The 22,933-nt window shown below is 45.7% G+C and overlaps 2 protein-coding genes across 2 annotated transcripts in view; both read right to left on the reverse strand.

Moving 5' to 3' along the window:
* The window catches only part of rnf213b (ring finger protein 213b), a gene marked incomplete at its 5' end in the record, with an annotated part of 46,398 nt that extends 26,641 nt beyond the window's left edge, over window positions 1–19,757 (reverse strand). The window contains 24 exons of the mRNA XM_083904694.1: window positions 48–200; window positions 285–469; window positions 2,234–3,479; window positions 4,991–5,143; window positions 5,228–5,371; window positions 5,458–5,675; window positions 7,135–7,294; window positions 7,648–8,282; window positions 8,362–8,511; window positions 9,543–9,710; window positions 9,804–9,975; window positions 10,065–10,193; window positions 11,839–11,937; window positions 12,216–12,356; window positions 12,444–12,609; window positions 12,726–12,781; window positions 12,868–13,078; window positions 14,308–14,514; window positions 15,222–15,448; window positions 15,541–15,806; window positions 16,704–16,873; window positions 16,951–17,106; window positions 18,189–18,733; window positions 19,656–19,757. Coding sequence (XP_083760820.1) covers window positions 48–200; window positions 285–469; window positions 2,234–3,479; window positions 4,991–5,143; window positions 5,228–5,371; window positions 5,458–5,675; window positions 7,135–7,294; window positions 7,648–8,282; window positions 8,362–8,511; window positions 9,543–9,710; window positions 9,804–9,975; window positions 10,065–10,193; window positions 11,839–11,937; window positions 12,216–12,356; window positions 12,444–12,609; window positions 12,726–12,781; window positions 12,868–13,078; window positions 14,308–14,514; window positions 15,222–15,448; window positions 15,541–15,806; window positions 16,704–16,873; window positions 16,951–17,106; window positions 18,189–18,733; window positions 19,656–19,757 — 5,859 coding nt within the window. The remainder of the gene's footprint in view (window positions 1–47; window positions 201–284; window positions 470–2,233; window positions 3,480–4,990; window positions 5,144–5,227; window positions 5,372–5,457; window positions 5,676–7,134; window positions 7,295–7,647; window positions 8,283–8,361; window positions 8,512–9,542; window positions 9,711–9,803; window positions 9,976–10,064; window positions 10,194–11,838; window positions 11,938–12,215; window positions 12,357–12,443; window positions 12,610–12,725; window positions 12,782–12,867; window positions 13,079–14,307; window positions 14,515–15,221; window positions 15,449–15,540; window positions 15,807–16,703; window positions 16,874–16,950; window positions 17,107–18,188; window positions 18,734–19,655) is intronic.
* Window positions 19,758–22,370: 2,613 nt separating this feature from the next.
* The window catches only part of LOC310939847 (uncharacterized protein), a gene marked incomplete at both ends in the record, with an annotated part of 2,418 nt that continues 1,855 nt past the window's right edge, over window positions 22,371–22,933 (reverse strand). Inside the window, one exon of the mRNA XM_083904695.1 lies at window positions 22,371–22,611. Coding sequence (XP_083760821.1) covers window positions 22,371–22,611 — 241 coding nt within the window. The remainder of the gene's footprint in view (window positions 22,612–22,933) is intronic.

The following is a 22,933-nucleotide window of genomic DNA, read 5'->3' on the forward strand; positions in this document are numbered from 1 at the left end:
GACACCCATCCCAAAAAGAAAATAGGATGCAAATATAACATTTCTACCTCTTTGGGAGGATTTTGAGGAGATCTGTGTGTGTTCAGGACCTCGACAGCAATCAAGTGAGTCACGTTCCTTCTCCAGAGCATCCCGAGGCTGTCACTCAAACAACCCAGAACTAACAGACGGAAGAGCAGCTCCTCCAGGCCACGACCAACCTGACAGGAATCAAAAAAAGACTAAGAATACGGAATTCTCAACCACTTCACAACAGCAGAAGACGCCACCTGCAGCTAACTTACAGCGGCGGTGTCGATGTGCAGAAGCACAGGGTCCTGATCTCTGAAGGACGACAGTTTCTCTGACAGGATCTCGATCAGCCAGTCCACGTCAACACAGCGCTCGATCAGTCTGATCCTGATGTGTTTGGCCCCGGGACATTTCTGCTGGAGCTTCTCAAACAAACGATTCACATACAGGGATTTTCCTGTGGATAGAAAAGAAAATGATGCATTCTGTCAAGAAACATTTCAAATAAAACTTCGTCTACCGCTTTATCCTCCACATGAGGGTTCCGGGAGCTGGAGTCAATCCCAGCTGAGACAGGGTTACATCCTGGACTTGTGGCACACTTATGATCAGACAGTCTTTAGGTTACGTGAGGTTAGGACTAGGTTCTCAGGTGGTTGTTTGTCTCTGTGTGGCCCTCTGTGATGGACTGTCCAGGGTGTGACCCCAGCTTTTCGCCCTACATCAGCCAGGATTGGCACCAGTGCGACCCTCATGTGGGGTTGTCAGGGTGATATCCATCCATCCATCCATCCATCCATCCATCTACTGATGCTGTGGCTAAAGCTGACATAGGGTGATAGGCGGGGTTCACCCTGGACAGTTCGTCATCCATCCACACTTTCACACCTATGGTCAATTTACAATGACCACTTAACCTAATCCCCATTATGTTTTTGGACTGTGGGAGAACGCCGGAGAACCTGGAGAAAGCCCACGCACACACGCGGAGAACATTGCGGAAAGGCACTTGTTCACGAAGTTGTTCCAACCGGAGCTCGAACCCAGGAACCCGGGTCTTCTTGCTGCAAAGGGGAGAGCGCTAACCACTACACCAAGGGAGATATATGTTCACATTCTACATTGTTTATAGCTGTATAATGAGTAGCTAGCTTAATGATAGGTTACTAGTTGAATAATAGCTTGCAAGTTAAATGATAACTTGTTAGCTTCATGATAGCTTACTATATGAATGATAGCTTGCTGGTTGGTCTATCGTAAGTTAATTTGGTGATAGCTTGCTAGTGGAATGGATGGATTGTTGGTTTATCTTTTGCTAGCTTAATGATAGCTTGCTAGCTTGATGATAGCTTGGTATTTGGATGTAGCTTGCTATCTTGATGATAATTTGCTCGTGCGATATTAGCCTGCTAGTGTGATGATTACTTGTTAGCTTCATGATAGTTTAATATTTGAATGATAGCTTGCTGGTTGGTCGATCGTTAGCTAACTTGGAGATAGCTTGCTAGTTGAATGGATGGCTTGTTGGTTTATCTTTTGCTAGCTTAATGATAGCTTGCTAGCTTAATGATAGCTTGCTAGTTAAATGATAGCTTGGTATTTGGATGTAGCTTGCCATCTTGATGATAATTTGCTCGCGGGATATTAGCCTGCTAGCGTGATGATAACTTGTTAGCTCCATGATAGCTTACTATTTGAATGATAGCTTGCTGGTTGGTCTATCATTAGCAAACTTGGTGATAGCTTGCTAGTTGAATGGATAGCTTGTTGTTTTATCTTTTGCTAGCTTAATGATAGCTTGCTAGTTGAGTAATCACTTGCTAGCTTGATGATAGCTTGCTAGTTGATTGATAGCTTGGTATTTGGATGTAGCTTGCTAGCTTGATGACAATTTGCTCGCGGGATATTAGCCTGCTAGCGTGATGATAAATTGTTAGCTTCATGATAGCTTACTATTTAAATGATAGCTTGCTGGTTGGTGGATCGTGAGATAGCTTCATGATAGCTTACTATATGAATGATAGCTTGCTGGTTGGTCGATCGTTAGCTAACTTGGTGATAGCTTGCTAGTTGAATGGATAGCTTGTTGGTTTATCTTTTGCTAGCTTAATGATAGCTTGCTAGTTGAGTAATAGCTTGATAGCGTGATGATAGCTACACCAAGGGTGATATATGTTAGGATAAAAGAATCTATCAAACTGCCAGACACTGTTATCCTCACCAACTGCAGGGCGCTCAGACGACACCATCCACACCGACAGCTGATTTGGAGAAACCAGCGCCGCAGTCGGAGTGTCCTGGGTAAAGTGGTGTTGGATGTATTTCCTGGTGGTATCCGGCGTTAAACTCATGCCAGCCTGTACTTTGTCGTTGCTGAAGAAGGACGGCACGTATCTGTGTTGGTGCACAACCGGACTCACGATGACAAAGCGGTAACGTGGGTAGGCGTTCCTCGCCAGGGTCTCAAAACACTTCCCCAAGGCCTCGCTGACATCATACCCCAGCAGGCCTGGATTGACGAGGCAGTGAATCTTCTGACACTTCTGTTTTGGGCCTTGACCGAGAGCTCGGCGGAGAAAGATCTCTACCTCCTCCTTTGTGGTCTCCTCTCTGCAGAGTAGAACCTCATCAGCAGATGGCAGAGGCTGCTCTGGACTCTCTGAGTACAGGGACAGGACGGTGGTGAAGACCTCTGCACTGGGACACAGCAGAAGGTTGGGCTTTCCGTCCTGGAGAATCGCTGGTAGATTCCTGACGATGCATTGCTGGTTCATTTCTGAGAGGCAACAGAGGAAGTGAGCCAGACTTGAGATGTCCAAGTACTCGTTGAGGTATTTGGATTCATCTTCCTTGAAAAGTCTCCAGAAGTTTTCAGGACTGTTGTCTTTGGGATCGACAAAGTCCTCTTCATCAGAAGAAAACTCCATCAAATCCGGAGTATCTCCCACGTCTTCGTCAGTGTGTCGCGGCGACGCCAGTGAAGGTTCGTCACATCGAGCTTCGTCATCGGCGAACCGGTCGCGTGGCGAGGACGCGTCTGCTGCGGCGCTGTGAGCGACCCTGATGTCGTTGAGCGTGCACTGAGGTTTGATGGGGAAGAGCAGATGCCATAACTGTGGAGGAACCGACGCCTGCTGTCGACAAACCCTGTGAATCCAGCGGCACATGTAGACCATCTGCTCTGAGGTGAAGTGGTTGAGCAGGTGGAATCGCGCTCGCATGTCGCCGACGAAGGACGACCACTCTGTCCGACGACAGTCCATGAAGTGGGCCAGGGTCTGCAGCTGCTCGGTCACCTGCCCACGGAACTCCATCTCTTTACTGTTCAGTGATGTGAAGGTGGCCGTGATGCACGGCTGCTTCTGTGGACCGCAGCGGACCTGAGCGCGCCATTTCCTGAAGAGCATGTTCCCCGAGGTTTGCATCTGAAGGAGGATTCTGCCAATCCTCTGCACGCCTTCAAAGACCTGCAGAGCAGGACGTCACAGAAGGAATGACGTCAGTAAATCACAGCTAACAGCGTTCATCAGATCTGAGCAAAGGGTTTCATTGTCATTTCACTGTAAAAGCACATTCTTCATCGTTTATAACTGGATAATTTGTCGTTAGCTTAATGATAGCTTGCTAGTTGAATAATAGCTTGCAAGTTAAATGATAACTTGCTAGTGTGATGATAATTTGTTAGCTTCATGATAGCTTAATATTTGAATGATAGCTTGCTAGTTGAATGGACAGCTTGTTGGTCTATCTTTTGCTAGCTTAATGATAGCTTGCTAGTTGAGTAATAGCTTGCTAGTTAAATGATAGCTTGTTATTTGGATGTAGCTTGCTATCTTGATGACAATTTGCTCGCGGGATATTAGCCTGCTAGCGTCAAGATAACTTGTTAGCTTCATGATAGCTTAATATTTGAATGATAGCTTGCTGGTTGGTCAATCGTTAGCTAACTTGGTGATAGCTTGCTTATTGAATGGACAGCTTGTTGGTTTATCTTTTGCTAGCTTAATGATAGCTTGCTAGTTGAGTAATAGCTTGCTAGTTAAATGATAGCTTGTTATTTGGATGTTGCTTGCTAGCTTGATGATAATTTGCTTGCGGGATATTAGCCTGCTAGCGTGATGATAACTTGTTCGCTTCCTGATAGCTTGCTATTTGAATGATAGCTTGCTGGTTGGTCGATCGTGAGCTAGCTTCATGATAGCTTGCTGGTTGGTCGATCGTGAGCTAGCTTCATGATAGCTTACTATATAAATGATAGCTTGCTGGTTGGTCGATCGTTAGCTTAACTTGGCGATAGCTTGCAAGTTGAATGATAGCTTGTTGGTTTATCTTTTGCTAGCTTCATGATAGCTTACTATTTGAATGATAGCTTTCTGGTTGGTCGATCGTGAGCTAGCTTCATGATAGCTTACTATATGAATGATAGCTTGCTGGTTGGTAGCTAACTTGGTGATAGCATGCAAGTTGAATGATATCTTGTTGGTTTATCTTTTGCTAGCTTAATGATAGCTTGCTAGTTGAGTAATAGCTTGCTAGCTTGATGATAGCTTGCTTGTTAAATGATAGCTTGGTATTTGGATGTAGCTTGCTAGCTTGATGATAATTTGCTCGCGGGATATTAGCCTGCTAGCGTGATGATAACTTGTTAGCTTCATGATAGCTTACTATTTCAATGATAGCTTGCTGGTTGAATGATAGCTTGCTGGTTGGTCGATCTAACTTGGTGATAGCTTGCTAGTTTAGTGTGCTAGCAGGTGTGATCTTTTTTTTATCTTATTGATAACTTGCTTGATGATAGCTTGCTAGCTTGATGATAGCTTGCTAGCTTGATGATAGCTTGCTTGTTAAAGCTCAAAAGTGACGAGTTTGACAGAGATTTTTCTTTTTGGCTAAGCTAAACACTGATAACTTTCTTTATCCTCCTCTGCAGTTGCTGTTGTTTGACCACCAGGTGGCGCCCGCCCTAAGCCCCTCTCACCTCCGTGAACCTGTTGACCTGTTCCCTGCCGTGCTCCCCTTTAGACGACATGAGCATGAGTTTGTTCTGCAGCTCCAGCAGCTCCTCCAGCCTGAAGCTCTTCTCCTCTGAGCCACTCATCAGCGTCACCTTCACCATGTTCTCCAGACATCTCTGCAGAAACCAGAGGAAATCAGAGGGAATCAGATAGAGCGTGGATCCAGAGTCTGCTCTGCTCGACGGTCCATCGACGGATACCTTCTCCGCATTGTCGTCGGACCACGCCACGTGATAAACCCCGTGGACGTTGATGGACGAGGCCAGCGAGAGCGAGGACTGCTCCACAGAGCCGTGGGTCTCCTTCAGGGCCTTCAGCCAGCTCAGCAGGCGAGTCGACTCTCTCTGAAAAACAAACCCAGTAGCATCGTCGCTATCACGACAACAACAACCAGAGGCTGCCAACGGTCCGTGGAGAACGGTGAATTTACCAGTTTGTCCGGCAGCTTCTGGTCTCGGCTCTGGGCGTCCCACACCTGACCGGCACACTTCATCAGCTCCTCCAGTCCGGCGTCAGGAGAGAGGGAGTAGAGCAGAGGAGCGTAGCCCATCACTGCGTCGTGGAAACAGGCCACCTGATCGATCTCTGCGTCGTTCTCTCCGGCCGATATGGAAGCTAACTCCACGTAAACCTTCACGTCGCTGAGGCCTGTTCCACGCCAGAGTAAAAGAGGACGATTGAATGTTTAGCATCGATGAGTTAAAGGTCTTTTTACATTGTCTTTACAATATCTACGTCACATGATCACGTCTTTATCTTCACTGTGAGACAGACTTTATAAACCACTCACTGTCCCACACCAAAGTCCATAGGGAAAACCAGTGACTTTAGCTCACAGGGACACAGGAGCTGCTGGTCCTCTGCTGCCTCGTGTGGTCACTTTGTGTCACTGAGGTCAATCAAAATGTAGGGTTATAAAAGTCGAACTCACTAAAACTTTGGTGTGGGAGAGTGAGTGACTTTGGTGTGGGAGAGTGAGTGACTTTGGTGTGGGAGAGTGAGCGGAGAGTGAATGACTTTGGTGTGTGAGAGTGAGTGACTTTGGTGTGTGAGAGCGAGTGGACAGTGAGTGACTTTGGTGTGGGAGAGTGAGTGACTTTGGTGTGGGAGAGTGAGTGACTTTGGTGTGGGAGAGTGATTGATTTTGGTGTGTGAGAGTGAGTGACTTTGGTGTGTGAGAGCGAGTGGACAGTGAGTGACTTTGGTGTGGGAGAGTGAGTGACTTTGGTGTGGGAGAGTGAGTGACTTTGGTGTGGGAGAGTGAGTGACTTTGGTGTGTGAGAGTGATTGACTTTGGTGTGAGAGAGTGAGTGACTTTGGTGTGAGAGAGTGAGTGACTTTGGTGTGGGAGAGTGAGTGACTTTGGTTTTGGAGAGTGAGTGACTTTGGTGTGGGAGAGTGAGTGACTTTGGTGTGGGAGAGAGAGTGACTTTGGTGTGAGAGAGTGAGTGACTTTGGTGTGGGAGAGTGAGTGACTTTGGTTTTGGAGAGTGAGTGACTTTGGTGTGGGAGAGTAAGTGACTTTGGTGTGGGAGAGTGAGTGACTTTGGTGTGGGAGAGTGAGTGACTTTGGTGTGGGAGAGTGAGTGACTTTGGTGTGTGAGAGTGATTGACTTTGGTGTGAGAGAGTGAGTGACTTTGGTGTGAGAGAGTGAGTGACTTTGGTGTGGGAGAGTGAGTGACTTTGGTTTTGGAGAGTGAGTGACTTTGGTGTGGGAGAGTGAGTGACTTTGGTGTGGGAGAGTGAGTGACTTTGGTGTGAGAGAGTGAGTGACTTTGGTGTGGGAGAGTGAGTGACTTTGGTTTTGGAGAGTGAGTGACTTTGGTGTGGGAGAGTAAGTGACTTTGGTGTGGGAGAGTGAGTGACTTTGGTGTGGGAGAGTGAGTGACTTTGGTGTGGGAGAGTGAGTGACTTTGGTGTGGGAGAGTGAGTGACTTTGGTGTGTGAGAGTGAGTGACTTTGGTGTGTGAGAGTGAGTGACTTTGGTGTGTGAGAGTGAGTGACTTTGGTGTGGGAGAGTGAGTGGTTTACAAAGTGACAGATATTTGAGTTTCCAGCTGAATAACAAACACATAAATGTCCTTTAATGTGTGTGTGTGTCCTCACTCCTCAGGTTTGTTCTGATCCAGTCCACCAGTGACCGACTGCAGACAAACTCCTGCAGACAGACAGTGTTGTGTCTCCTGACAGACGACAGCTGCTGTTGAGCACAGATCAGGTCGTCGCTCACTGATCCCAGAAGTCTCTGTTTGAACGAGTCGTCTTTCTGTTTCAGACGAGGACAAAGAAAAAGTCTGGATCAAAAAGACGGAATCTGGACTGGAGTTAAGTGAAGTCTGATTAATGTGTGTTTGACTCATGATCCACATTTTTAATGAGATTCATCTGATTTAGACTGAATTATAGGTATGACAGACACACACACACACACACACACAGTCACACAGTAACACACTCACACACACATAGGCACAGGCACAGGCACAGGCACACACACACACACACACACACACACACACACACACACACACACACAAACACACACACACACACACACACACACACACACACACACACACACACACACACACACACACACACACACACACACACAGTTACCAGCTGCCTGAGGGCCTTGATCTCAGAGAAGTTTCCTGAAAGCTTCATCATGTCAGAGATGTTAAAGACGGCTGAGGCGGCGTCTGCTGCCTCCTTCAGCCTCAGATAGTCCAGGACCTGACGCAGTCTCAGCTTCTCCCAGTCCTGGTCCGGTGTGAATGATCCAGGAAACAGCTGAGTCATGAGTCTGAACTCCTTGGCGAGCAGCGTTCCGTCGCCCTGTTCGCCGCACTCTGCCAACACCTGCTCCAGCTGCTCGAAGGTCACGTCTCCGTTTGCCATTTGGACGCCGAGCCGGAGGAAGTGGTCGTGCAGCGGGTTCCAGATGTTCTCGCAGACCTGCGTCAGGGTGACGGGAACCGGCGGCGGCGGCGGCGGCGAGCGCCTCGCCGATGACGCCAGCGCCGCCGCTCCTCTGACCCACCAGCAGAGGGCCAGGTTACTGTGACGCAGCCTCTGCATCTCAGCGGCCATCTTCAACACATTCAGGCTGGTCCTGTACCAGAGGACCTGAGGAGGCGGGCCGTTCTTCAGTGGTCCGTCAGCACTGATGGACTGAAGCAGGACCAGCTGGTTCAGACGGATCCTCTGAAGATCTGCTCCGTGCTGCTCCTCAAGAGCCTGCATCTCAGGAACTGAGGACCAGGAACCAGAACCAGAATCAGAACCAGATCAGACAAACCAGCATCGCGGAGAAGACGTGACTGAACTCACCTGAGATGATCTGAGTCACTTTGGCCGTCATCTTCATCAGAGCGTCCATCTGCTGCTTCCTCTGAAGGAAAGACCACCAATCCTTTTCTCTCTGAGCCAAAACAGAGTCCACGTCGGCAGGAATGTTTACATGTTTGGTGTTTGTCTGATCTGTGAAACAACAGGAAATACTGTACTCATTAATGTTTGTTTGTCTCAAGATACACAAATTATTTAGTTTGTTTCATCTGATTTATACAAAATCTACGTTAGTTTGAGTCTGTGACGTCTTTATCTTCACTGTTAAACAGACTTTATAAACCACTCACTCTCCCACACCAAAGTCACTCACTCACTCACACCAAAGTCACTCACTCTCTCACACCAAAGTCACTCACTCTCTCACACCAAAGTCACCCACACCAAAGTCACTCACTATCACACACCAAAACAACTCATTCTCCCACACCAAAGTCACTCACTCTCCCACACCAAAGTCACAAAGTCACTCACTCTCCCACACCAAAGTCACTCACTCTCCAACACCAAAGTCACTCACTCTCCCACACCAAAGTCACTCACTCTCCCACACCAAAGTCACTCACTCTCCCACACCAAAGTCACTCTCTCTCCCACACCAAAGTCACTCACTCTCCCACACCAAAGTCACTCACTCTCCCACACCAAAGTCACTCTCTCTCCCACACCAAAGTCACTCACTCTCCCACACCAAAGTCACTCACTCTCACACATCAGTCACTCACTCTCTCACACCAAAGTCACTCACTCTCTCACACCAAAGTCACTCACTCTCTCACACCAAAGTCACTCACTCTCTCACACCTAAGTCACTCACTCTCCCACACCAAAGTCACTCACTCTCTCACACCTAAGTCACTCACTCTCCCACACCAAAGTGAATTCAGCTTTTAAAATATTTACTTTAGACTTAACTCAGTGACACAAAGTGACCACACGAGGCAGCAGAGGACCAGCAGCTCCTGTGTCCCTTTGAGCTAAAATCACTGTTTTTTTCTATGGACTTTGGTGTGGGAGAGTGAGTGGTTTATTCTTCAGTTTCCTGTTGTTAAAGTGTGTCTAACAGTGAAGATAAAGACGTGATGATGTTCTTAAGACATCATGGACATATGCTGAACAGCTCAATTCCTTCACAGCAGGTAGTTTGTAACAGAGAAGCTCACACTGCAGGTAAAGTCTCTTAAAGTTGTCTCTGTGTCTCAGGCAGGACATCAGTTGTCCCACGAGGACGTGTCCCTGCAGCACAGACTCCACCAGAGACGCCACAGCAGCCACAGACCTGAGGACGAGCTGCTCTGCTGCCTCGTCCACGCCGAGCGACGCCCAGTCACCTGCACCAAGAGCGTGACACGGCGGCCGTTTTAGAAACCTCCTGCTGAAGCTCAGACTGAACAACCAGGTGTGAATAATAAGCGTTACTTTACCGCGTGAGAGCAGCAGGAAGTTGATGGCTGACTGTGGGCGGAGCAACTGTTCCACCGGGTCGACGTTGGACGACTGCGCCGCCGACGCCACGACAAACGCAGACACGATCGCAGACGGGAGGTTTTTGACCTGAGAGGACAGACGTCTCAGCATGTCTCCAGCCTGTCCTTGCTGCAAACACAGGGACAACGGTCACACACACATGCACATGCACATGCACATGCGCACGCGCACACGCACACACACACACACACACACACCTGGCAGATGGTCTGGATCGCAGATCGACACAGTTCGTCCAGACACGTCTGCAGAGAGGCGTGGCTTCTCCTGACGCACGAAGAGGTCGAGTCCAGACACAAGAGCAGGATCTGATCCTCCTCTGAAGCCTGAAGACACACACACACACACACATGAACACACACATGATGGACCCACACACACACACACACACATGAACACACACATGATGGACCCACACACACGAACACACACATGATGGACCACACACACACACACACACACACACACACACACACACACACACACACACACACACACACACACACACACACACACACACACACACACACACACACACACACACACACACACACGATGATGGACCTACACCTACATACACACACACACACACACACACACACACACACACACATGATGGACCTACACACACACACATGATGATGGACCTACACACACACACGATGATGGACCTACACGTACATACACACACACAACACACACACACACACACACACACACACACACGATAGACCTACACACACACACACACACACAGACACACATATGATGGACCTACACACACACACACACACACACGATGGACCTACACACACACACACACATGATGGACCTACACACACACACACACACACACATGATGGACCTACACACACACACACACACACACACGATGGGCCTACACACACACACACACATGATGGATCTACACACACACACACACACACACACACGATGGACCTACACACACACACACGATGGACCTACACACACACATGATGGACCTACACACACACACACACACACACACACGATGGGCCTACACACACACACACACATGATGGATCTACACACACACACACACACACACATGATGGACCTACACACACACACACACACACACACACACACACACACACACACACACACACAAACACACATGATGATGGACCTACACACACACACATGATGGACCTACACACACACACACACACATGATGGACCTACACACACACACACGATGGACCTACACACACACACACACACACACGATGGACCTACACACACACACACACACACACATGATGGACCTACACACACACACACACGATGGACCTACACACACACACACACACACACGATGGACCTACACACACACACACACACACACACACATGATGGACCTACACACACACACACACATGATGATGGACCTACACAGACACACAGATGATGGACCTACACACACACACACACACACACACACACACACACGATGGACCTACACACACACACACACACAATGGATCTACACACACACACACACACACACAGACACACATATGATGGACCTACACACACACACACATGATGGACCTACACACACACACGATGGACCTACACACACACACACACACAATGGATCTACACACACACACACACACACACAGACACACATATGATGGACCTACACACACACACACACGATGGACCTACACACACACACACACACACACACATGTTGGACCTACACACACACACACACACACACACACGATGGACCTACACACACACACACACACACACACACACACACTCACACACACACACACACACAGACACACATATGATGGACCTACACACACACACACATGATGGACCAACACACACACACGAACACACATGATGATGGACCTACACAGACACACAGATGATGGACCTACACACACACACACACACACACACACTGACCGTGGAGAACCTCTTCTTCAGATGCTTCTCCAGACTCAGACTCCAGCTCGATGTCACGTCCTCCACAGAACATTCAACTCTGAACAGTGAGTCCCACATCTGACAAACACATGAAAGACCTGAAACTGATGCTGAGAAGACTTTGGTGTGGGAGAGTGAGTGACTTTGGTGTGTGAGAGTGAGTGACTTTGGTGTGTGAGAGTGAGTGACTTTGGTGTGGGAGAGTGAGTGACTTTGGTGTGGGAGAGTGAGTGGTTTACAGACGTCTGTCTCACAGTGAAGATAAAGATGACTGAGTCTCACTTTCATAGCAAACACAAACACAAACATAAACATAAACACAAACACAAACACAAACAAACTAATAATGTCTGCACCTCGATTTCCTTCAGGGATTTTGATGGCGTCATCGTGGGTTTTTGCAGAAGTCCATCTCTCCACTGGCAGATCTGCTGCTGCACAGCGTGAAGCTCCTCCAGGAGTTGCTCCTTGAAGGTCTCAAAGGTCTCATTCTGGGGCTGAGAGAACAACAACAACAACAACAACAACACATTGAGCTGAAACACAGAGTCACTTGAAGTATGTGAGGACGAGCAGATCTTCACCTCTTTCCTCAGCAGCTCGTCCTGAACATCTGCCAGACTCAGCACCAGCTGGAAGGAGGCCACGGTCGCCTCGTACCACGACACACGTCGCACGAGTCTGCAGACGCTCTTCATCACGCCAACGCTGCTCTTCAACGCTGCGCTGATGTTTCCACACGCCATCATCCTGCAGAGGAAACAGGAGACAGTGTAGGAGACACCAGAGGAGCATCAGAGGAGCATCAGAGGAGCATCAGAGGAGCATCAGAGGAGCATCAGAGGAGCATCAGAGTGTGTCCTTACCTGTCCTTCTCCTCATCCACCTGCAGCAGGATGTGAGTCAAGGCTTTGTGAACAAACTGCATGAAGAAACACAGGATTATCAGAGGATTATCTTCTCTGTGAAGGACACACTGTTCTTCTGAACACTGTGAGGTCTTCCCACCTTCACAGTCTCCTCTGCTTTGTTGTTGCCTCTGCGTTCACCACAGCGGAGTCTGAACAACACACTCTGGATCAGATGTTCTGACTCCATCCTCGTCAGGACAGAGAACTCCAGAAGATCCTCCAACGCCATCAAGGAACTCCAGCTCAGCCGGAGCAGAGGTGTGGCTTTATCTGAAGATAAGCTGGACTGGATCAGAGCCAACGTCCTCCTGAGGAGAAGACAACTGATATGAACTGATGTAGATTGTGTTGATTATTCTCTTAACAATGGGAAAAAATTATTTGCCAACAGGAAACTAAAGTCACTCACTCTCCAACACCAAAGTCACTCACTCTCCCACACCAAAGTCACTCACTCTCCCACACCAAAGTCACTCACTCTCTCACACCAAAGTCACTCACTCTCCCACACCAAAGTCACTCACTCTCTCACACCAAAGTCACTCACTCTCCCACACCAAAGTCACTCACTCTCTCACACCAAAGTCACTCACTCTCTCACACCAAAGTCACTCACTCTCTCACACCAAAGTCACTCACTCTCCCACACCAAAGTCACTCTCTCACACAAAAGTCACTCACTCTCCCACACCAAAGTCACTCACTCTCTCACACCAAAGTCACTCACTCTCCCACACCAAAGTCACTCACTCTCTCACACCAAAGTCACTCACTCTCCCACACCAAAGTCACTCACTCTCCCACACCAGCCACTCACTATCCCACACCAAAGTCACTCACTCTCTCACACCAAAGTCACTCTCTCACACCAAAGTCACTCACTCTCCCACACCAAAGTCACTCACTCTCCCACACCAGTCACTCACTATCCCACACCAAAGTCACTCACTCTCCCACACCAAAGTCACTCACTCTCCCACACCAAAGTCACTCACTCTCTCACACCAAAGTCACTCTCTCACACCAAAGTCACTCACTCTCCCACACCAAAGTCACTCACTCTCCCGCACCAGTCACTCACTATCCCACACCAAAGTCACTCACTCTCCCACACCAAAGTCACTCACTCTCCCACACTAAAGTCACTCACTCTCCCACACCAAAGTCCATAGAGTAAACCAGTGATTTTAACATCACAGCACACAGGAGTTCACAGGAGTTGTTGATCCACTGCTGCCTCCATCACTAACTTACAATGACTGATTTTAGTGAATTCAGCTTTTAAAATATTTAATTTAGACTTAACCCAGTGACACAAAGTGACCACATGAGGCAGCAGAGGACCAGCAGCTCCTGTGTCCCTGTGAGCTAAAATCACTGGTTTTCTCTGTGGACTTTGGTGGAGCAGATTTTATCAGGTGAGTCTTGTGTTTGTCTAAAGTGTCTAAATTCAGTGTTTTTTGGCGTTGCTAATGTCAGCCATGTTTTTACGCGTTAGCATCTTCTATAGCATGAACTAGCCCTTTAAGGCTCTTACCTTCGTTTTTCGGGGGAAAACTGTAAACTCTCTCTGAACCGGGTGAAATCGATGCCCTGGAGTCCAGACCAGTTCTCCTCCTCCACAGCTGGACCCACCTGTGTTGCTCCGCCCCCTGGCTGCCGGAGTCTGAACAGCAGAGGGAGGAGGAGGACGATCTCCACCACGGTCCTCTGAGCACAGTGGTTCATCAGATCCAACACAGTGCTGACGAGGAAACACAACGTCACGCTGATGAAACACGGATCAGACCAACGATGTACGGATTAGCACGCCAGGACGTGACCGTACCATTTTTACTCTGGTGCCACAACAGAAGGCTACCAAAAACCTGGAGGGTATTAATGGTTTCTTCTACTTCAGTCTTGGTATTCTGACTCTTTTCTCTGGAATTCTGACTCTAATCTCAGAAGATTGGAGTCAGAATTCTAATTTTAGTCTAGGAATTCTGACTCTTTTCTTGGAATTCTGACAATTCCGAGATTAGGTCAGAATCCCAGAGAAAACAGTAAGAATTCTGATTTGAGTCCTGACTCTTCTTGGAAGTCTGACTTTAATCTCAGGATTCCGATATTAGAGTTAGAATTATGAGAAAAGTCAGAATTCTTACTTCATTCTGGGAATTCTGACTCTTTACTCCTAATTCTGACTCTAATCTCAGAATTCCGATATTAGATTCAGAATTCCAGAGAAAAGAGTCTGAATTCTTATTTTAGTCCAGGAATCCTGACTCTTCTTGGAAGTCTGACTCTAATCTCAGAATTCCGAGATTGCATTCAGATTTTCGAGAGAAATCTATATGTAATTCAGACCTCCACACCCCCACACCCCCACACCTCCACACCCCCACACCTCCACACCTCCACACCCCCACACAGGACTTTAGCGTTCAAATCAAAGGTCTGTAAACTTACTGCTGTGGACTCTGGACAGAACCGAGCGACTGGTCCAGGTTTCCCGTCTCAGAGGAAACCAGGATGCACAGCTGAGCCCAACCTTTGAATCCCAGGTTGACGTTGCAGCTTCTGGTGACGGTGAAAACAGAGAGGCCCAGAGTGACAGGACTGGTTCTGCTGCAGCTTCCTGGATCCTGGTCTCCTTTTAAGATCCGAACCAGATTCTCTGAAATCAGCTCCGACGTCTGGAGACACAGAGAGAGTTTGGTTATGAAGTGAAGATGTTGGAGATGTCATGAACGTCTGTCTGCTCCTCTACGGTTCCTTCTGCACAAACCTGGATCTGAGCAGGTCTTGATCCGTCCATGTAAACCACGGTTGTGTGAGCAGAACCCAGACTGGTGCTGAACTGCATCAAGCTCTCACAGAGGGAGTCGGTGCTCTGTCGCTCGGATGGACACCATTTCTGGAAGATCCTGCTCAGAAGAGTTCTTGCTGCCGTCTGCCAGGCCTCAGACGTCTCCTCACTTTTGGGTTTTTTCCAGAACTGCCACAGACTGTACAACTCCTGACGACTGATGAGGCCTTCGTAGAGGTGAAAGTCTAGGAGATACGCAAGCAAAAGAGACTGAGACCACACACAAAACATACAGCCATCTGAAGTCATTCCTGCACGGTCCAGCAGAGGGCGATCCGAGTACAGCTCAGTCCAGATCTTCTCTGAAGGACCGCTCTCGGTCCATCAGGAGAATAAAAACACTGATGTTTGGTTGAAAATCACCATGACAAAAATAATTCTGACTTCAGTCTTGGGATTCTGACTCTAATCTCAGAATTCCAAGATCAGATTCAGAATTCTTATTTTAGTCTAGGAATTCTGACTCTTTTCTTGGAATTCTGACAATTCCTAGATTAAGGTCAGAATCCCAGAGAAAACAGTAAGAATTCTGACTTTAGTCCAGGAATCCTGACTCTTCTTGGAAGTCTGACTTTAATCTCAGGATTCCGAGATTAGAGTAAGAATTCTGGGAAAAGTCAGAATTCTTACTTTATTCTGGGAATTCTGATTCTTTTCTCCAAATTCTGGCTCTAATCTCATAATTCCGATGTTAGATTCAGAATTCCAGAGAAAAGAGTCTGAATTCTTATTTTAGTCTTGGAATCCTGACTTTTCTTGGAAGTCTGACTCTAATCTCAGAATTCCGAGATTACATTCAGAATTCAAGAGAAAAGATTCAGTATTCCGACTTTAGTCCAGGAATCCTAACTCTTCTTGGAAGTTTGACTCTAATCTCAGAATTCCGAGATTACATTCAGAACTCTAGAGAAAACAGTTGGAATTCTTACTTTAGTCTAGGAATTCTGACTCTTTTCTTGGAATTCTGACTCTAATTCAGAATTCCAGAGAAAAAAGTCAGAATTCTGACTTTAGTCCAGTAATCGACTCTTTTCTTGGAATTCTGACTCTAATCTCTAATCTCTTGATTCTTTCCCTCTCACCTTTGATGTCGGAGTTGTTCGGAATGAGAAGATGTCTCACAGCAGCTTCCCGTATGTATTTCTGTCGTTGTTTTACACTGTAAGTGTATTCCAGCCATTCTCCTCTGGGCAGGTTCTTCTCTTCCACAGTGAACTGAGCTTCGATCAGAATTCCATCCTGTTTCACTCCACTGAACACAAAACACAAAACTCACTCCACACACTGAAGTCCGGAAGATCTGGACGTGAACGTGTGGTGAAAACTTACACAAGATGTGTTAGCGTAAGAGGAAAACTCGCCGTCCCCTGAAGCAGAAGAAGCGCGTCGTGTTCTTGGTTGAATCGGAACTTCCTGTCGAGCACGGCGTGGACGTGGAAGGTGAAGACAGGAAGTGGACGTGAAGATGTCGCTGAGGTTTGACCGCTGTGAAGAAGAGAAGACAAACATGAGCCATCAGACGTCCCCTTTGTCCTTCTGTTAGCGTTAGCATCTTAGCGGCTTTAGCAGAGTTTGGTTCGTGTTCGCAGGATCAGACACTTTGGATCGGATCCAGATTATGGAATTGTGCTCAGGGTTCCATTGAGCAAGTTTTTCGCTGTGATGATTTCAAACATACGTAATATTTGAGCGATGAATGTGAATCTTTGAGGACGGCTAGGCGATCATCCGAGTCGCAAATATCACGTTTAACTTTCACAGAATTCCCCGTCTCTTACGAGTACGTTGTACGCAGGATCAGACACAGGTTTAATCTGGATCTAATCCAGATTAAACGTGATTACTCCAAAAAAATGTATTTTACGGAATTTAGATTTTTGAATATAAGGACAGCAAAAAAAAATAAAAAATTTTGTGGCAGTAAAACATTTCAAAGAATTTTCATACAAAGACAATAAAAAAAATTCGGGAAAGTTTTTAACTTTAAAAAAAAAAAAAGAACTTAAAGTAAAAAATTAACATTGCTAACATTTCTGGAAGATATTTTTTTTAATCTTTTGATACATTTTTTGAAATATTTTTTTGAAATATTGTAACTTCAGAAAATATTTTTGCTAAAGTAAAAAAAATTCCAGTTGCATTTTGTAAAAATGTAGTGAAACGTACAGATATGAGTTCGCACAGATGGCTCCGCCCCTTTATATTTAAAAATCTAAAAATGAAAGCGTTTTTTTAATATAAGAATTATCGCAATAATAGTGATACGTGATTATTTTGTCAAGATAATTGTGATCATTGTTTTTTACTTAAATTACTCGCGTAAGTAAACATGACGTGACGAAGCTGCTGTTAACGAAGTTTTTGCGACGCGACGTTAATCATTACGAGAAAATTTATTTTTGAAATACACATTTTAAACCATTTTAAACCTTTTGAAATTTTTTTTTTATACAAACCCTAGTGACATGTTTTTGAAATATTGTAAAATTTTGAATTTATTTTGCTAAAGTAAATTTTACATTTCGTAAAATTTTCCTGCGTGGACAGACTGCGTCGCCGTGACTCACCCGACACTCTGGGACGACTTTGTGGGCGTGTCATCGGCTGCCACATGAGACCGTTTGAGGCTCCTCCCACCCGCAGACACAGCACCGGCGTAAGACGTCGGTCTGGCACTTTGAGGCTTGGTCAGGTCAGCGGCGCCCCCTGGAGGCCGAACCTCGTCACGTTTCTTCTCTGGCACCTTTGACTCTGGATCTCCTGTAGCGTGAACGTCGTTTGTCTCGTTGTTAGCGTCGTTGCTCTTCGGCTCGGGGAAACCGGTCTGCGTTTCTTTGTTTCCTTGGAAGACGAGCGTCGTTTGCGTCGCTCTGCTCGTGCCGCGGAGTTTACGCGTCTGAGTCTGAGCGTCTTGAACCGTCATGACGTCTTCGCCACGTCCGTCTCCTCGTCCTCGTCGCTCGTCGTCATCAGCGTCATCATCACCTCGTGTTTGTGAAGACAAACCGTGGTCAGCGTGGCTCCTCCTCCTCCTCCTCGCCGCCACGCTCGTCCATCTTCTTTGGTTTCTCCTGGACGTCTTTGTCTTCCCTCTCCTGCCTGGTCTTTGAATCTGAAAACACACACACATTCTTGTACTTGCTGCATACTGAGGACCAGCATTTCCACTTTATAAATCAACACACAATCACAAATATCTACTTCATGAATGACATCTACAAAGAACTACTGGTTGCAGTACCATAACATGTCTACAGGTGGAGCCCCAGAGCAAAAAGGGCTGGAAAACTTTTTCGATTTATTTATTTACCAAAATTTGACAAAAACGTCATACTATACTGTTGACCAAAAAAAAAAAAATTGACCAAAGATTTTTGGTCCAAAATTTGACAAAAATGTCATTCTATACTGTCGTCCAAAATTTGAGAAAAAAAATTTGACCCAAAATTTTTTGGTCCAAAATTTGAGAAAAACTATGTTATCCAAAAGTTGAAAAAAAAATAGAAAAAAAAATTTGACCCAAAATTATTGGTCCAAAATTAGAAAAAAATTTCATTCTATACTATGTGGTCAAAAAGTTGAAAAACAAATTGAAAAAAAAAAATTGGTCCAAAATTTGACAAAAATGTCATACTATACTTTGTCGTCCAAAATTTGAAAAAAAAAATTGGTCCAAAATTTTTGGTCCAAAATTTGACAACGACGTCATACTATACTATATCGTCCCAAAGTTGAAAAAACGTAAAAAAAAAAAAATTTGACCCAAAACTTTTGGTCCAAAATGTTTTGGTCCAAAATTTGACAAAAACGTCAAATGTTGTACCAAATTTTTTCTTTTTTAGTATAGCATGCTATAGCAACGTAAGGAAGTGATTTCAATTAAAACAAAGTGAGGACTGGCCAAAATGACCTCACTTTGTTGGTTAAAAACCCTCACTGGTCCTCAGTATGCCTCAAGTACAAGAACACACACACACACAGTGACGTTGGTGTCAGACCAGAACATGTGATTTAAACGTCATAAATCTCTGCACCTTGTTTCTTCTGCGAGGTTTTTTGGTAGCAGAAGCCTCCGTCTCCTTGGTTTCCCTCTGAGATCCAGGAGGACGGTGGAGGTTCTTCTCTCCGTCCTCCATCTGCAGAGATTCTCTTCTCTCTTTGACTCTCGATGCTCTTTAAACGCTGAAATCAGAGAAATAAACCAGAGACTTTAGCGCGAGGGGAAACTTAGCGTTTAGAGTTTGGCTACTTAACGTATGACTCGTCCAATAATATCTACGGTATCTTTAAGAACATGTTCACGTCTTTATCTTCACTGTGAGACAGACTTTTATAAACCACTCACTCTCCCGCACCAAAGCCCATAGAGAAAACCAGTGATTTTAGCTTACAGGGACACAGGAGCTGTTTTATCACTTCTGGTGCTAGCTGCTAATGTTAGCATGCATCCCAAATAATGTGTACTATAGTTCAGCATTATTTTTTCTAACGCCATATTAACATGTTAGCATATACATCACCTCCTTTGCAGCCTGAGACACTCAACCTCACCCTCAGTGAAAAACAAAATGGCTGCCGGGAAACAGACACAAGGATAAAACTGATTTTTAGCCACTTAGCTAAACAGTTAGCTTATAAAATCTACATCAGTTTAAGTCTATGACGTCTTAAGAACATGTTCACGTCTTTATTTCACTGTTAGACAGCATTTAACAACAGGAAACTGAAGTTTGTAAACCACTCACTCTCCCACACCAAAGTCACTCGCTCTCCCACACCAAAGTCACTCACTCTCCCACACCAAAGTCACTCACTCTCCCACACCAAAGTCACTCACTCTCCCACACCAAAGCCCATAGAGAAAACCAGAAACAGCCTTTCCTTTGTTTTTATCGTGGTTTAGCTCAGGGTAAATTGTTCATAATAAAGAGCTTCAGTGAACTGACGTCTTTAAACTGACCTGTACCTAATAAAGTGACCAGTGAGTGGACACGAGCGTCAGAGCTGTTTTTACTTTAATAAGAATAAGAAGAATTCATGTTGTTTTCAGACGCTTCTGTTTCTCCAGAACTAAACCACAGGGTTTTTATTTTCACTGATTAAAACAAACACAAACAAAGAGTTTCTGTGATAAATGTGATAAATGTGATAAATGTGATAAATGTAAAGTTCACTCACCTTCACGGTTTCAGGAAACTGGAGCTTTAATCAACTGCAGTGTTTGTAAAGGCAGCTGATCTGTGAGGCGTTCAGGGACCGTCGTCAAGTTCACGCCCTGCTGAAAACATGAACACACACACACGCGCGCGCACGGGCAATAACTCTGTTTTTATGGTTGAAAATGTAAAAAATTAAATTTTAATTGAATTAAAATTAAAAAACACATTTCTTTAGGTAAATTCCTGTGAATTTCTGTGTTTTTTCTGGTTTCACGGAGTGAGACATTTGTTGACGGTCCCTGACTCACAGACAGAAGTTTCACTTTCGTTTCTCTCCGAGTTTCAACAAACAAGAAACTGACGTGATGTGGGCGTGTCCAACAAAACTGATCAGTCATCTGCTCTTTGTTTTCATCAAATATGAAATAAATATTAAAAATGTAAATGTTTATAAAGTTTAAACTGAACTTTGTTTATAAAGTTTAAAGATGAAGTTCAAATTGACTTTATTTAACAAAATCATCTCAACATATCCTGATTTTGACAATCGTATATATTGTGTTTTATTTCACTTTAACAGCAGGAAACTGAAGTTTATAAACCACTTACTCTCACACACCAAAGTCACTCACTCTCCCACACCAAAGTCACTCACTCTCCCACACCAAAGTCACTCACTCTCTCACACCAAAGTCACTCACTCTCCCACACCAAAGTCACTCACTCTCTCACACCAAAGTCACTCACTCTCCCACACCAAAGTCACTCACTCTCTCACACCAAAGTCACTCACTCTCCCACACCAAAGTCACTCACTCACACCAAAGTCACTCACTCTCTCACACCAAAGTCACTCACTCTCCCACACCAAAGTCACTCACTCTCCCACACCAAAGTCACTCACTCTCACACAACAAAGTCACTCACTCTCCCACACCAGTCACTCACTCTCCCACACCAAAGTCACTCACAATCCCACACCAAAGTCACTCACTCTCCCACACCAAAGTCACTCACTCTCCCACACCAAAGTCACTCGCTCTCACACACCAAAGTCACTCACTCTCCCAAACCAAAGTCAATAGAGTAAACCAGTGATTTTAAAAATATTGACTTTAGACTTAACTCAGTGACACAAAGTGACCACACGAGGCAGCAGAGGACCAGCAGCTCCTGTGTCCCTGTGAGCTAAAATCACTGGTTTTCTCTATGGACTTTGGTGTGGGAGAGTGAGTGACTTTGGTGTGTGAGAGTGTGTGACTTTGGTGTGTGAGAGTGAGTGACTTTGGTGTGTGAGAGTGTGACTTTGGTGTGTGAGAGTGAGTGACTTTGGTGTGTGAGAGTGAGTGACTTTGGCGTGGGAGAGTGAGTGGTCTGGTGTGTGTGGTCGCCATCTTGTGGCGGCAGGAAACCATCGTAGAGCACTTTTATAGTGAAAGTCCAAAGTGATTTTAATGTGAAGAAGAAGAAGAAAAACATCGGTTATTGCAGCTCAAAGTTCACTTAAAAAAAAACCTGAACTACGTCTTTAGAATCTGCACAAAGTCGCGATTACGACGTCCGAGCGCTTCGTCCCGCTCTCACTTCCTGTCACGCCGTAGGTTTGGTGATTTTGCGAATCACGACTCTGCTTCTTCTTCTCCCCTGAGGTCGACCGCCGGCGCCAGCCGCGCTCAGCGGCGCCCCCGCTGGCCGGAGTTCACGTCCTGACCGCGCGTCGTCCACGAAGGCCTCCACGCCGTCAAACTTAGCCGTGAGCGTGACCAGGCGATCCTTCATCGCGTTAAATTCTCTGTAGAGATCTGCGAGCGCGTCGGACAGATGCTGGATCCTAAACAAACAAACAAACAAACAAACAAACAAACGCGGAAAAACAAACAAACACAAAAAAACAAACAAAAAACACAAAATAATGAGATTATTTACGACGACAATGCAAAGTAGCACAAGGACAATATTTCACGTCACCATGCTACGTGATGCTAATACCGAAAAAAGTTTTCCTTTTACGATATTTGGATTTTTGAAAATAAGGACAGTAAAAAAAAACAACATTTTGTGGCATTAAATCATTTCAACACATTTCTATACAAAGATAATTCCAGTTAGATTTCCTAAAATTGTTATTTTTATCGTGAGAAAAACGTACAGAT

The sequence above is a fragment of the Microchirus variegatus genome, assembly GCF_963457635.1.
Source record: "Microchirus variegatus genome assembly, chromosome: 18".
Taxonomy (NCBI): Eukaryota; Metazoa; Chordata; class Actinopteri; order Pleuronectiformes; family Soleidae; genus Microchirus; species Microchirus variegatus.